The following is a 16,623-nucleotide window of genomic DNA, read 5'->3' as shown; positions in this document are numbered from 1 at the left end:
TCGTCAATGTCGAGACGAACTAAAAGTGCTGTCACGGTTTTTAACTATATTTAAAAAGCACAATAGTTGCTCTCATTATACAGTTTGTTTATATAGTAGACGAATAAAACTTAAATTTAGTCGATCTTAGGTGGGTATATCGTATATTTTCGACAAATTACTTAGAAAAAATAATCGAATACAATAAGTGGTTCATATCTGCTCGTGAGGGCCGCCGTTTCTCTGCCGCAATTTATTACACTTAATTTTGTAATGCTCAAATCGCGACCCCGGAGGTCTAATGGCAATTTAGCAGATGATTCACAGGACAAATACTACTTTACTCATTACAGTTCGCAGTTTTATTTAGATTTCTGTGGATTTTTTAATTAAACGTGAAGGGTTTGACTGGGAAATAACTTAAAATAAGTTATCATCTATATTAGACAAACTATATCTATATATATAAAAGAAAGTCGTGTTTGTTACAACACTTATAACTCGAGAACGGCTGGACCGATTGCCATGGTTTTTGATTTGTTGGATTTGTTTCAGTCCCGAATAGCAGAATAAGCAATAAAATATCGGATAAGTTAACGAATAACAATAAATAAATTAATTAATTTTACGAATGCAAAAACCATATGGTGCCATCTGTTGACAAAACTACGCATCATTTTACGTCGAATTCGTGTCAGTTCAAGAAATTCCGATCTTGAGGTGAATGAGGAGATGCATAACCATGCTTTGATCCTGATCAAAAGATGTTGGATATCAGAAAGTGCTTAACATGCAGTATCGCCATATTGACGCTAGAGAGAAGATGCCTAATGTGTAAAACTGCCATTCTTCTTTCGCAATGGCAAGCAATAAAACATTTCTGTATTTGCAAAAAAGTTGTATTAATGTAATACTTAACATTAATAAAATCCTAAAATAAGTTAAATTAAAGTAACAACGATATTATAAGGTTGTAGGGCGGAACGAAGTTAGCCAGGTCAGCTAGTTTTTATATAAATTTTGTTAGTTTAAAGTCTTAGTTTTACATTTTCTTGTAGGGGAGACCGGGTACAAAAGTAACGGCGGGTCGAAAGTAACAAATGCTCTCTAGATTCATCCAATGGTCGAACACAGCTTCGCCGCCGTCAGGCGATAGCTGAGAGCGCCCCCCTCACTTGTAGTTAGTCGCCACATACTTAAAGCACTGTTAGGTTGTGTGAGAGGATAATACGTGGTTTTACAAACCAAAAGTAACTTTTTCGATAATTTGTTTTTTAATGTTTACATAGTCGTAAAAGGATGGTAGTAATCTGAATGTTTGCATATCTATTTTTGATTAGATTGATTGTACAATGTTTAAATTTGTTTTTGTTTAGCACGTTCTGTTTTTAGATTATATTTCATGTTTCAACAAAAATGAGGAAGGGTACAAAAGTAACATAGTCCTATGGGTACACAAGTAACATGCTACTTTTGTCCCGTAATGATTTAATTACCTTTACTCCAACAGAATGCCGCGACAACGCATAAGAACAACTACACGAAGAACTACCGACACATAAGTGTATAGAAAAGCGGCGGATAATTTTTTTTCTGAAAGGTGGCACGATAGTCAAATGGCTGGTAATGAATGGTTGACGGGTTTTTTAAAACGGCACCCGAGCCTTTCTTTGAGATCTCAGAGTTTCAACGAACATAATGTGAGCAAATTTTTTGATAATCTTGCTGAGGTAATGGATAGGTACAAATTTGAGCCAAAAGATATCTGGAATATGGATGAGACAGGGGTCCACTGTCCAAAAACTTAGCAAGATTTTTGCTCAAAAAGGAACTAAACAAGTAGGTGCAGTACCTAACCTCAGCAGAACGTGGAAGATTAGTAACTGTTGCTGTTGCGATTAATGCTTAAGGAGGACACATACCTCCTTTTTTCGTATTCCCATTGAAACAATTTCAAGACCACATGATACTTAAGGGTCCTGTTGGTTGTGCTGGATCTGGCAATGCTAGTGGATGGATGCAGAATGCAGAATTTTTACTTTTTACATAAATACTTTTTGATTAAACATATAATATTGTATTAATTACCAACCTCTTCTTCTTGTTACTTTCGACCCACACCGTGTTACTTTCGACCTGCCTACGTGGTCGAAAGTAACAACTGACGTTTTTTTTTTGACTCTCTGTTATTCATATAAAATACACCATAGTAAAATAAATCGAGCTGCTAGTGTAAAGAACATAAACTGAATTTATATATGGTTATATTAATTTAATGACAATATTAAAACCTAGCCAGAAATCAAGTGTGAAGTACAAAGTGTTACTTTTGTACCCGGTCTCCCCTATTGTGCCACGCATATATTATAAGTATTTCCGAACTAATTCGACTTAGGGTCCTTCAAGAAAAGAGCGTACCTATTCTTGAAATGCCGGCAACGCAAGCGAGCCTTATAGCAATGTGAGCGTCCATGGGCGGCGGTATCACTTAACCATCATCATCAGGCATCAGGCAGCATCAGATGAGCCTCCTGCCCGTTTGCCTCCTATAATATGAAAAAATATATGAACCACGGCAAAGAATCTGGTCACCCTCAACACGGGTGGGGACCAGCGTCTGAATGATTAGCTACCATAAATTGTGTTTTTTTTTAAATAGATAAATAATTAAAACAAAAAACGAATGCATGTTTGCTGCCCGTGTGCAATCATCTCAGTCCCTAGTAAGGATTATTAAGGATTAGTATTAATGCGCGCCCATATGTAAATGCATACCTAGGTAAAGCCGCCTCTAAGTCAAAAGAGGATAATGCCCCTAATAGAAGTTGTACGTAAATCTGTTAAGCCTATAATCAGTCATTGAACGGATTAAAAATCAATCAAATAAAATACTAACTGTTCATTCTGGCTTTGTTTTCATATAGTATACGTCTTGTAAAAGCATTCATTTATAATAAATACTAGCTGGTGCCCGCGACATAGTCTGCGTAGTATTTCGAGTTATATTAGTGTGGCGTAGAAAAAAACTACTCAAGATATTGACTATTTAATATAAACATTTCCATCATTGGCATGATGGCATTCCATCGCAGGGCTGCCCTGAGATTCTGTAACTCACTTTTCGAACTCACACAGCGGTTTTCGCATCGGCGGTCGCTCTCAAATCAGTCGTGAAGCAGTCTATTTATGATTTGGCATTCTGATAAACAATAAACTATAAGCTCCCACCTTTTCGTAATGCCAAATCATAAAATGACTGCTTCACGACTGATTTGAGAGCGACCGCCGATGCGAAAACCGCTGTGTGAGTTCGAAAAGTGAGTTACAGAATAGCAGGCCAGTTGGTAGATTTTTTTCCTACTTACTTGATATTTTGGACAATTAACACAATATCTTTATAAATTATAACCTATGGGACATTCTGATGTATACTGTACCTATGTTATTGTAATGTTTCATTAAAATCCATTCAGTAGTTTTTACGTGAAAGAGTAACAAACATAAATCCATACTTATAAACTTTCGCGTTTATAATATTAGTAGAAACTATAATGCTGTAGAATGGTTTGTTCTAAGATAAACCGTTTATGAAGATCAGTGTTATCGTGTAGTCCCACGAGAATATAAGAATATAAGAATGTAAGTTCGTGCTCCTATTTCACCATGCCTCCTGCTGATAGAGGACAAATCTTTGTTTTTTATTTATTTTATTATTATTAATTACTTAAGATATCATGTGGAACATGGTGTAATGGTTGCAGCTCCTTACAAACATTGTGTAAAACAAAAAACTTGGCGACTAAAAAGAGTGGCGGGGAGTTTATTGCGAGTTCTTCTCTTCCGTTCTACGTTTGATTTGAGAACTAGCAGTACCAAATGTAAAATTAGAAGCATTTCATATATATTTCTTTTTTGACGTTCACAAGTGTACATTGAATACCTATATGAATAAATGATTTTGAGTAAACACTTGCTCGTACATTTAGCACTGAGTTTTGAGTGTAAATATGCGTGCCTATAAAGTAAGAACGATATAACAGTTTACAACAAGGGTATATTGTACATTTAATTCGTTATAGAGAACTTTCGTTATAGGGAGGGAGAAATTAATGTATGGGGTTAAATCAAATATTGTTAACTAACTTTTTCGTTATAACGGATGACGTTATAAAGAGTGTATACTATATATGAATAGATTGTATGAATAAGGTAAAAATTCTATGACGATGTATTTCGTACTAAGGTTACGTAAGCACATTATGGAATTATCTAGGCACAAACTGGCTTTTAGTTGTACATAATTGTATTATATTACGACGAAACACAAACCACACGACATTAAAGACTAAATAATTCATGCGGTGTCGTTTTAAGAGCAACCATCTGTGCACATAATATTGATTACATTACAATATTAATGACATTTTACATATCAGCTGTACCACATTATTAGTCATCAATACTAAAGACACGTGAGTATTTTATTTTGTTTGGATAAGAGGGATATTAGAAAATCATTACACTACGTCCTTATCAATCTTCGACATTGGTCAGACAACATAAAATCATTGGGCATAATCAACGTTAATATGTTAATAGCATTTATTGAGATATAGCGGTTGACTTGACAGAAATTTCTCGCGCCCAACAATTTTATTGTCTTATTATTCCATTCAAAAATCATTTATTCATATAGGTAACAAAATGTACACATTTGAATCTAATTTTACATTTTCTTTTATCTCAAATCAAGGGCGTAGAACGGAAGAGAAGAACTGGCAGTAACTCTCCGCCAATCTTTTTAATTAATTCCGTAGATTAATGAAGAAAGTTGTGTGAAGACCGGTACAGAATAATTTTTAACCCTTTAGTGGTACAGTGGGTACAGTTTATTCTCTATAATAAAATTAAATTAAATTCTAAATAATCTCTTAATGAAACCGTTTAAAAAATAAACTTAGAAAAAATTCTTAAATTTATTATTTGTAGTACAATAAGTTGTGTACTTATGTGGTGTATGTGTTGGTTTAAGCTCTTTTGGATTTGGTATGCCAGGATTGATACCAATTAATTAAATATATATATATATATGTGAATACCTATCTTATTTACATAAATCTATTTAATAATGCGAACCTGTATATTTTTATTTAAATATACAAATATATATCATGTAATACAATGATTATTTTTTATATAAAGTCATTCAAATTGCTATATTGATTTACCAGTAGTTATGGCTAGTCTTCAGTCCGTTGTCGCCCTGCATTTTAATTCAGTCGTTACGTTCTATTTCTTACCGAAAGGAGCATTAAAGATAAACATGTACAGCTGTAAGACTGTCTCAGACGACCCGTTTCCGACTCGATTTTGATGAAAGGCACTTTGAGGTCATCAGGTCAGGTCAAAGTACTCTGAACTGTGAGTCTCTGTTAGTTATGTACACAACTAATCAATTGAACGCGTCAATGGGTTTAAGGATTGATTAAGAACTTGTACTGCATAGTTTTAGGTTGGCCTTTTTGTTATAGAATAGGGGTCAAACGCGCAGCAGGCTCACCTGATGTTAAGTGATATGGACACTCAATGCCAGAGGGCTCGCGAGTGCGTTGTCGGCCTTTTAAGAATCGCACTTTTCGTGAAATACCCTAAGTCGAGTTTCGGAAATCTGGATCGGCAGCTGGATCCACATAGAAGTGGTAATTCTTAAAATGCCGGCAACACACTTGCGAGCCTTCTGGCATACAGCGTTCCAATTCTTAAAAGTTAATTAAACAAAATTTTAAGGCGTGTAGGCTTCCTGACGATGTTTCCCTCACCATACGAATGAAACCATTCACAGCCGAAATCAAAGATAGCAGACTAGGCTTTACAATGTTCCTATGCATTAAAAAAAAGCATATTAATATCGATTTCAACACGTTCAAGTATTTCCTCTCGAACGCATTGTTACTCCCCCATATAGCTGCTAGGTATTGCCAAGGCCGTATCAATCATCTAATTACAACGCGGGAACTCGTGTTATTCATACAATATAAATTCAATTCATTGTTTAGCTAAAACAAAAGAATAAACGGGTGATAAGGTCTAATGCTCATGATTTCGTATTTTTTATTGGGGAGTAAAAGTGCAGTGTTTTGTTTGTACCTTTGAATCTAGAAAATGCAATGTTATCGGGAAGCGTGTTATACAATCTGTACGTCCCTGGTATTAATCCTGTTTGATTCGTTCAAGCTTTATTTTATATATTGGAACGAATATATTTTTTATTATTATTGTATAGGGGCTGTTCAAGTATTATGTCAGCAGATTTACTGCAATTAATTCCCCCCCCCCCCCCTCCTCTTCTCAGCAAAAGTAAACAAATCTCTGATAAATAATAGTGCATATACTTATTAATTTTCTAGAAATCCTCGAAAATGCATTTCGTTTTCAAGAATAGACAATGTGTGGGTTATATGTGTAAAAAAGTAAATAATTACTGTTGACGTAATCACCGAATATAAATATCAAAGACCCACTCCCCCCTACAGTGCTTACCCCCCCCCCATACCTGTCAATACTATAAGTGTACAATAGTTGTTATAATTGGAAGTGCAAGACTAGGAAGTGGATAAAATCCTGCACTACTTGAACTGATAAAATATATCTGTTTAATTACTTCAAGCTTTATTTAAAATTGTAGAAATATCGACTGTAATTTTGTAATATTTGCTTATAGGTCGATGTGATTTCTAAGAACGCTATCAGACAATTTTATCGCTTGATAAAATACCGTAAAGATTTGATAAGATTTATTGCAATGACTCATTTTTGTAACGCCGTCAATGTTACTGGCCTGATGTTGAGGTTACATATTTGTCCTGAGAAAACCTTGGTGCAGAGTTGGCCTAGTGGCTTCAGCGTGCGACTCTTATCCCTGAGGTCGTTGGTTCATCCTCGGCTGTGCACCAATTGACATTCTATGTGCGCATTTAGTATTCGCTCGATCGGTGAAGGAAAACATCGTGAGGAAACCGGCTTGCCTTAGACCCAAAAAGTCGACTACTTCCCCATTAGATTGACAAATGCTCATGAAACAGAAATCTGAGGCGCAGACCTCAAAACGTTGTAGCGCCGCTAGTAAGCGTGACTAGCTTTTGTATCGCAAATGACTGGGAATCATAAATCTAACGTAAACGTAACAAACGTTATTCATACTCTTGATAAGCGACACTGAGTTACGGTTAAACATGTTTAGGAGTTGAGAATATAAAACAAAAGACTCACGGACTTAGTATATACAGTTTAAGAATGTTTATGATTCATTCTCTAGTCATAGATCATATTTATAGCCAACAGAAACCAATATGGAAGTACGGTATACTATGGGGCAACAACAAAAGTAAGATACTTCGAGACATAGTAAATGCTATTTGGTACGCCTGCAATGTCGACATTCAAAAGGACTTAAACACAGGTTTGACGTAGAAACTAAAAAACATGCGATGAGCTCCTCAAAATCACGAGGCTAGTGCAACACTGAAAAGGAATAAGACTTTTGTACCAGTGTAGTGCTAATACAACTGATAATGTGCTAAAATAGGAGAGGCCTATGTCAGAAGACAACCTAACTTTAAAACTGTTGCTAAAAATAATGTCAATAATTGTTTTTCTCACCAAATATTTGTGTTTATCTGTGACTTACGGTCAGAGAAGGTTTTATTTATTATTACAACTGAAAAGCTTAAGTGCTAGTTTATGAGTTGACTTTAAATTAATTAAAAACACTAGTATTTTATGTCAAACTAATAAAATAAAACAAAACGCAGTCCTATAAACTATTAAGGATGTCTAAACGAGCCACATTATTGACAAATTCTACATGAATACTTCACAAGTCACAAGTCTGTCTTAAGAGGTTCACTCAATGAGTGCAGCAGGATTACCTCTAGGCAACGATGGCCAAACGTCGTCACATCTGCCCCTTCTAATATTTCTACTATACTCTGATTTTTAATTCCGTAGAATTATGGCAGCTATCACTATTAATATAATAATTTTTTGACATGTCAGTGATAGCGAACCTTTATGGTCGGGACATTTTTCAATTTCCATACCAGTCTGAACAACTGAGTCTATACATACACTTTATTGTTAGTTAATGTATCTATTTTATTGAGTGCGGTTTAATTTTTTTGTTTAAAAGTGGTTTAACGGCGAGTGGTAATTTCACCACAAACAGTAAAAAACGCAGAAGTAAAGACAAGATTTTCTTTTTTTTTTAAAAGGTTTACTAAACCTGGAATTAGTAGGCAGTGATGCCAGCTAAAGAATAAAATAGAGTAATCAAAGTTAATTCGATATATTGTTCGTGATATTGAAATATTTGTAATTTTTGAATTAGGCACTTAAGTAAATATTAAGATTTACCTTTTTGTAAGTAAAACATGAAAAATACGTAGAATTTTTTTTATTGCCCTCAACTTTTTTAGTAGCAACACTTATGAAATGTCAGAATTCTACGGAATTAAAAATCAGAGTATACAATATAGCGATTACGACCTCGTCGTCGAATGTCAAGGGTGTACCGAATAAGAACAAGACGACAATATTCAACAATGTTTTTCGTAAATTTCTAAATAATTCGCTGCACTTTCACATTGCTCAAGAGAGTTAATCTTTACATTTATTTCCGCTATTCAAATTATTTCTTTGCGTACGCTTGTTTCGTGATTTCAAGCAATTTTCTCGACCTAAATTTCATGTTAAACATTGTCTGATCTCATAAATCGTTTTTTTTATCGCTGGCATAACGATCTTGTTCATTCATATTATACGTGTGGAACTTTCCCTGTGTGAGACCATGGGTTTGCAGTTTTGTTTTTTTTTATCTAATAGAAATTGACATAAAGACTAGACTTCAAGGCAAGAGCAATGTTGGCTTGCGTTGAAATTTTTGAACGTTAGGAAAAAATTATGAGAGTAATTTATTACGATGCACGCGCACACCGTCACAAAAAACCGACACCGTGAAGTTAGCTATAGTCAACTTTTTAGTTTTTTCTATTGTTAGTGTCGCCTTTTCTACAAAGGTAGAATAAAAATTTTGAAAAGATTTTTATCTTGCTACTCCAAAGAAATATTACTTGAAAAAAAAACAACATTTAAGTTTTTTTTTTGAAGGGGTGTGAATTTAGATTTAGTTGTTAACGATTCACGTTTCGTTTCCCAACCATTTATATGTCGCCCACGAGCAAGCCAAAAAGTTAAGTAAAACAGTTTTGCGACCACTTCACTGTAAAAATATAATAATAATATGTAAATAGCGCGCTATTTTGCACTAAACTATAAGTGATTATTCAATAGTGTCAATTTCACTTCATACACTCGACCGACTTTTCGGTTGAATAATTTTTAAAGGCTAGATCCCGGGGCGTTTAATTGCACCGGACAATGTTTGTTCTTATTTTTAAATTGCATAAATTTATAAGCAATCACTGAGACCATCATATTTTTGAGTTTTGTTTACTGACATAACAACTAAGATCGAACTGATACTAACTCTAACAAAAACTATGTAAATAATATCTAATCCTTTATCTGTAAAGATGAATTACAAAAATCCGCACAAGCAAAAAGCATAAAAATTATGTTAATTAACTGATATGTCAAAGCTTATTAAATCTCAAAACTTCCCCGCATCATAAAAAACACCGTGCCTCCTTTGAAAAATCATTAAATTATCAAGTCCATACGTGATGTATCAACATAACGTATCGCAACTTAAAAAACTGGTATTATCCAGACACGAAGAGTGAAGTACTCTTTGAACCATTCATACGCTTAGACATGTCTGCGGTTTGTTTATCAACAGGCTGCGGGCGTGCGGGCTTATTTTGAGTTTTTATTTCCGTATTCACTAGCGGAACGGCCGGTGGCAGTTGTGTACTACTTAATTTGGAGTTCCGTTTTACACTTTTTGCTTCAGCGGTCATACTGGTATTGATATGGTTATATGAGCCCGTTGCTAATCGGAAGTGGGGCTAAAAGGAATATTTTGACGATAGGGGCGTAAATAATGGACCTATCCCAGCACGAATTGCCATTGTCAGTGTCTCGGGGTGGACTGCGGGGCGCAGTTCAGAGCTGGAGCACTGAGGCGCGCCGGCCCGTAATAACAATTAGTTATGTAAAACATTAAATTAATGTACTTTTATAAAAAAAAAACTGGAATGGAATTTCAAAATCATGTTCTATATACATTTTCGTCATAAAATGAATTCAAAGTGTCAATAATTGGCTATATTTGGATTTCTTTTCTATCGAGCAAAGTTTTTTAAATCGTGTATCGATCTTTCAAAATGGATACATAAATTACTCAACTCCACCACTTATTTTCCATTCGCTCTAATTCAAGATGACGAAAAATGGAAATAAACAATGTACTTTTTTGGAGTTTGGCGACCAGATAGGTCTTTAAAGGCCGGACTTCAGACGGCTGTCAAGAGCCTTCCTTTTTTTAAAGAATTTTATAGAAATTTTGGCAGGAGTATCACCTGTTGGTAAGTGATACCGCTGCCCATGGACACTCTCAATGCCAGAGGGCTCGCGAGTGCGTTGCCGGCCTTTTAAGAATACGCCTGCAAAGTTTTTTGGTAGATGAACTAATGCAATAACTGCGTACGACGGTGGCGTGATATATTTAACTTTTTATGTTTATAATATATTTTTTATTTAATTATTTTTTCTCATGTAAGTGACATGTATGTTTTTAATGAGAATAAAATTCTTTAAACCTATATAAAAACCATCCCCTTCTATAAGGTATAAAGCAAAGCGGAACATATTATATATTTCATGTTTTTATTTATTTATTTATTCCCAATTATACAAAAACATACTGTAAAAAATACTTATCGCTAAATAAGCGATTTCTACCAGGCGACCTTAATATGGAACAATAAAAAAAAGAAAATCCTTCAGAGGGTTAAGTACAAGAAATGCATAACAATAACAAAAACGAACACAAAATAACATGTAACACTAAGTATAACTAAAATAATTACTTATAATAATATGTATATATATATATACAAAATTTTCTCGTACAGAACCAGTAATCGTATATACGCCGTATTAATTACATAACATATAGCAGTGATTCGTCACGAAAGTGAACTAACCGTCGCTGTTCCGTTCTGCTGGTTATTTATTACATTATGTAACTTTATGATCTAACCCAGATTAAGAATGCTTCCTTTTCGAAGATGGAATCTGCGTAAACTAAAAAGTTCCGGACGAATTTCAACTATTCACTATTAGCATTATCTATATAATCTTAAATGATCCTAATCCTTGGGATTGATTTGCTGCAGTTCAAACAATTTGTATGACTCAATACTTGGCGATTAAAAAGAGTGGCGGAAAGTTTCTTGCCAGTTCTTCTTACCCGCTCTACGCCCTTGACTTGCGAACTCGTAGTAAATGTAAATTTACAATTAATTTAACTTCTTTCTGACATAATTGTCAGAAAGAAGTTAAATTATATAAGTGTACTTTTTTACCTACATGAATAAATATAGTTTGAGTTATCCCTAACTAATATTAATTTCAAAATATTTAAAACAATGTTCAGCTGCGTAATCAACAAAATACTATGAAAGCGCCTTGCTATAATTATATAGATAAATTAAATAGATACCATTTATTTATCCTGATTTCATTCGAATACAAATCTTATCGGAAAACGTTTTCCTAAAGTTCATACTGAGTACCTGTAAGTTGTTCTAGTTAAAATAGTTTGCTGATTGCATAATTATTACCAAAATCTACCATTCAGCTACAAGACAATAGAAAAAAATAAGGGGAGTGATAATTTAATATACATATACACATACATATTTGATTTAATATTTTCATTTCTTAAACTAGTTTATTGTCGTTTCTTTTTATTATAATATTTTCCTTAAAATATTTTTTCTTATTTGTGTTCTATATATATATATGTGTGTGTTTGTTAGGGTGCTTCTAAAAAATATTATGCTAGCACATCTTTATTAAAGAAAAAATTCAACAAAAACGCTGCACATCTTCGTGACGTTCCGTAAAATTTTTACCCTCATGCGCCTAAAGAAGTTTCACTTCAATAATTAAATTATTTTTAAATGATCATTATCACTTTTGCACCTGATAACAATTCCGTTTTTATTATTAATTAGTATCTCTCACTTAATAGCAGCCCCTTGCAGCCTTTATGGTATTGCGCAATAAAGTGTGAATAAATAAATGTTTTCATTATTTTCACGTCCTCGTTGTAGTTAGAACCGGTTTTATACTCGCATCGCCCACAATGAGACTAAGGTTATTGTGACGCGCACGTAATATCATATTTAACATTGTAAAGTGAAAAATAAATTAGGGTTGCCACAATTGTTTCAATTTTCAATTGCAAAGCGTTGCTATGTGTCTCTCTGTATGTTATTACAATAGAACTAATACTTTAGAAAAGAAATCTCTTTCTATCGAAAGTCGATGTTCCCGTGCACCAATTTTTCTTTCTTTCTTTCTTTCGAAGTATAAATTTAAGTGTACGGTAAAGGAAAACATCGTGAGGAAACCGACATTCTTTAGACCCAATTCGATGGCGTGTCAGACACAAAATCAAATGTCACGAAAAATCACAAATCTGAGGCCCAGACACATAATGTTTGATAATCAGTTACAGAGATGATAAAAAAAGAAACAATAAAACAAAAAGTACTATTACTACTAATATATGTGACGCAAGTTGTATGCCTTATTTCGATTAAAATATTTATATGTAAGATAATTTAATAATATATGTTATTATTTCCAGTGAACAATGACGATGGACAAGCAGCTGGTATGGGTGCGAGACCCCAACGAGGGTTTCCTGCTCGCCCGGCTGCAGGAGCTGATGGGGGAAGAGGCAGACGTGTTCCCCGTAGACAATAAGTACCCCAAACGGGTCGTCAGCTTCGACGATATATTCCCCGCAGGGGATCCAGCCAAGGATGTCGACGACAATTGTAAGTATTGCGAATAAATAAAATGGATACATTCACTAACAAACAAAATGTATTTATATGCCAAAAAGGTTTGTTATCTCTGACATGCCAAAAAATGATAGCTTTCAGAATTCTACGGAATTAATTAATTAATTGACAAGAGCCAAGAAGTTATTCGTGTCATTTAATAAATACAAGCGTCGCAAATGGAAACCCTGAATCTAAGCTACATTATAGAGATGATGTTTTAATTAAATGGTAATAAATTCTTTTAAATTACCGCACTGAATAGGGATTTTATATGAATTAAACAAGAATAGCGAAAGTTATATCTTTAAATGGATAGAATGCTCGTTGCCGTATATAGATTGAAGTTTGCAATCGCAGAAATAATTATATTTTACTTCATGAACTAAGCGTTTCTAGGAATCGATTTGTACCTAGTATTCGGGTAACTTTCGTATTATTAAAAATATATTTGTGTTTGTCCTAACATTAGTATGTTTATTTTCCAATTGAAACGGATAGTCACATGAAAAAAATATAAATGTGTTGTTAAATTATACTGCGAAATGTGTTGATACGGTGAAACGGTTTACCTTAGCTCACTAAACAGGCTACATAGCCATGTGAATGCTGAGGCTAAAAACAGGAATTTGACGTCCAAAGAGAACTAAACCTTAATTAATAAACCTAGTGTAGTGAATATAAGTACAAGTGCGGTATCTCGGACACACGAACATAGTGTCAAAATTATATAGAACACTAAGGGTCTGTTTCACAATGTAAGGATATAAGTTCTACATAAGTTCAAAATTAGCTATTTATTACTTATTGGTAGGATAAACACTATTGTTGCGTTTCACGACTGTCAGATAACGCTATTCATCACCTAAAGTCCATCATAAGTTATGAGTCCGATGAAGTGTCAAATAGCACAATTTATCTTCCAAATAATTTATGTGTTGCATAGCTATTTGGTACTTTATGCATACATTGTGAAACAGACCATAAGACTGTTAATGAACATTACCTTAGTTTAAGCTATTCATTAGAATTGTAGAAAATTAGGTCAAAATAATATTACTTATTAGCCATAATTATTGTATAGGCTAGATTGTAATTCATGTGAAGTCGCACTCTTTTGTGAACTTTATTGTAGGAAAAAAACTTGTTGTATATTTGTGAAGATTATTTGTATCTTGTTAGGTTAAGTGACTCGTCTGTAGTTCTGTGAATGGATTCACCATTGATATAGATCTGTCCTGTCTTATTTCATAGATAAAAAAAGAAATCTATATTTTAAACGTTATCTATTAGTCTAGTTGTTACTTAGCTTCTAAAGTTTTACTCCAAAGTAGTTTCACTTCGAATCTAGTCATAACAGTTAGAGAATGGAACTCCCATATTGCTCTTACTTATCACAAAAATGACACTAAGAGGTAGGTATAGCAGAAAAGGGAGACTCCAACTCGCCCATAATTACTATGACGATATTTCCGGAGTATGCGTCTCCGGGAAGCCAAGCCCACCGCGCCTAGCTTTAGTTATTAAAGTCCCTTTTAGGACAGGGGAGAATAAAATGATAAATACTCCCCTGCAATTTTCAAAGGCCGGCAACGCAAGTATTTTTTTGAAGACGCCAAGGTCAACTAGCTTTAGTTAAGTCCCTTTTTAGAAAGCGGGAGAATAAATCCTTTTCAATTTTTAAAGTCCGGCGACGCACTTGCGAGCCTTCTGGAAATGTCTGTCACTGGGCGGCGGTTCCACTTAACATCAGAGACTCCTGCTCCTTTGCCTCCTATTACACAAATAACAAATTTGGCTTCTCAGCCCCATTTGCGCGTCATTTGCGATCTTCAATTGTCTCGTTTTCATATTAAAACATATTAAATATTTTGTTTCCAGGTGAGCTAATGTTCCTAAACGAAGCGACTCTTCTTAATAATATGCTGACGCGGTATAAGAAAAGCAAGATTTATGTAAGTATAGCGTGACTCGTGAGTCACAATGCCTTGAACAGATATCGACCGAGTCGCGGTTACACGGCAGTTTGCATTAGCATCAAGGACAATATGATACCACAAATTATATTTTAACTACGAAGCAAAATATGAAATTTATTCACTTATGATACCACAAGAGCTTCAAAATTATCGGGTATTTCCCGATAGGTTCGTTGCAAACAATTAATATAGTCGTCATGACGACTATATTTGTTTGCAGGGAACCTTGAGGGAAATGCCCGATAATTTTGAAGCTCGTGTGGTATTCGGGGGATTATTTTTCCGACCCAAATGTCGGCCAATAGAATTGCACCATGAGACGAAATGTACAGTTAACAAATAAGAATTTCATAATGAATAAAACAACTACTTAATACTTTTCTTGAAGCAACGACCAGAGAAAATTTTCACAAAAAATTATCAGTATAATACCATGTAGGTTGTACCACGTGACGTCGAATGGTGCAATTCTATTGGCCGATATTTGGGTCGGAAAAATAATCTATATAATAAAAGTTGGGTCCTTTTTTGTACTAGAATTGGTTGCCGCTTTAATACCCACTTATTTAAATAGATGAAAATTACGTATTTTAATAGAGATAATAAAATACTATTCATGTTGCTACATATGTAACAACACTATTAAACTCCCAAGAGGAATCCAATCAGACAAATTTCAGTTTTAAAAGTAATGATATATGAGATTTTTATTGATACAATTCAAATCAACATCAAGAAATACATATTAAATGCTTGTTATTTTACATTTACTGCCAGTTCTCAAATCAAGGGCGTAGAACGGAATAGAAGAACTGGCAATAAACTCTCCGCCGCCCTTTTTTTACTTTTTTTATAAATATAATAATATTAACAAATTTAAATCATGGTGTAACGGGTCTTTATCGCTACTAAGCGATTTCTTTCAGGCACCCATAATCCTTCAGGCAACCCTAATTAAAATTTCTTCCCTATATATTGTTCCTAAATGGAACACAAAAAAAATAAAATTAATATGGCTTGTAGACGTACGTCGCAAATATCCTGTTGGCCGTCAACCCATACGAAGACATTCCAGATATGTATTCCCCATCTACGATTAAGAAGTACCACGGCAGATCGCTGGGAGAGTTACCACCGCACGTGTTCGCTATTGGTTCGTATTTTAAATATACATATTACATATAAAATATATTTAATTATAAAGTAAGAAAAAAAGTTTTTAAACAATTTAAAGTCGATACTACTAGCGCTAAGTATCGACTCTGCGTGCCTAGCTATAGTCCCATAGCTTATATCCCATAATAATATATTTTTATTATGTTGTTAAGTTTGTTGTTGGTTACTTTTGCCATAATATATACGTAGAATGCTACAATTCTCAATTGACAGTATATTGTATTGTAAATCATGAGATGGTAATTGATTTTAAAGGCCAGCGACGCACATGTAAACATCCGTGTGTTATAGGAATTTTCGGCGTTAATAAGAGATAAATGTTTTCGTTCCACAAATGAGCGTTTTTAAGACAGATTTGCCGCGAACGCACTATGTGGAACCATCTGCCCACTAAAGTATTTCCGAACCAATTCGACGAAGGGTCCGTCAGAAATTGCGTCAATCAATTCTTA

The 16,623-nt window shown here is 34.2% G+C and overlaps 1 protein-coding gene across 2 annotated transcripts in view; it reads left to right on the top strand.

Annotated features, from left to right (window-relative positions):
• Nucleotides 1-16,623, top strand: part of LOC125052957 (myosin heavy chain 95F) — a 61,946-nt gene that overhangs the window by 19,633 nt on the left and 25,690 nt on the right. For both annotated transcript variants that reach the window (XM_047654067.1, XM_047654066.1), the window contains exons 2-4: nt 12,818-13,010; nt 14,898-14,971; nt 16,019-16,148. In XM_047654067.1, the coding sequence (XP_047510023.1) occupies nt 12,824-13,010; nt 14,898-14,971; nt 16,019-16,148 (391 nt within the window). In that variant the 5' untranslated portion in view covers nt 12,818-12,823. The remainder of the gene's footprint in view (nt 1-12,817; nt 13,011-14,897; nt 14,972-16,018; nt 16,149-16,623) is intronic.

This window comes from Pieris napi, chromosome 10 (assembly GCF_905475465.1).
Source record: "Pieris napi chromosome 10, ilPieNapi1.2, whole genome shotgun sequence".
Taxonomy (NCBI): domain Eukaryota; kingdom Metazoa; phylum Arthropoda; class Insecta; order Lepidoptera; family Pieridae; genus Pieris; species Pieris napi.
This window is presented reverse-complemented; position numbering and strand designations above follow the sequence as displayed.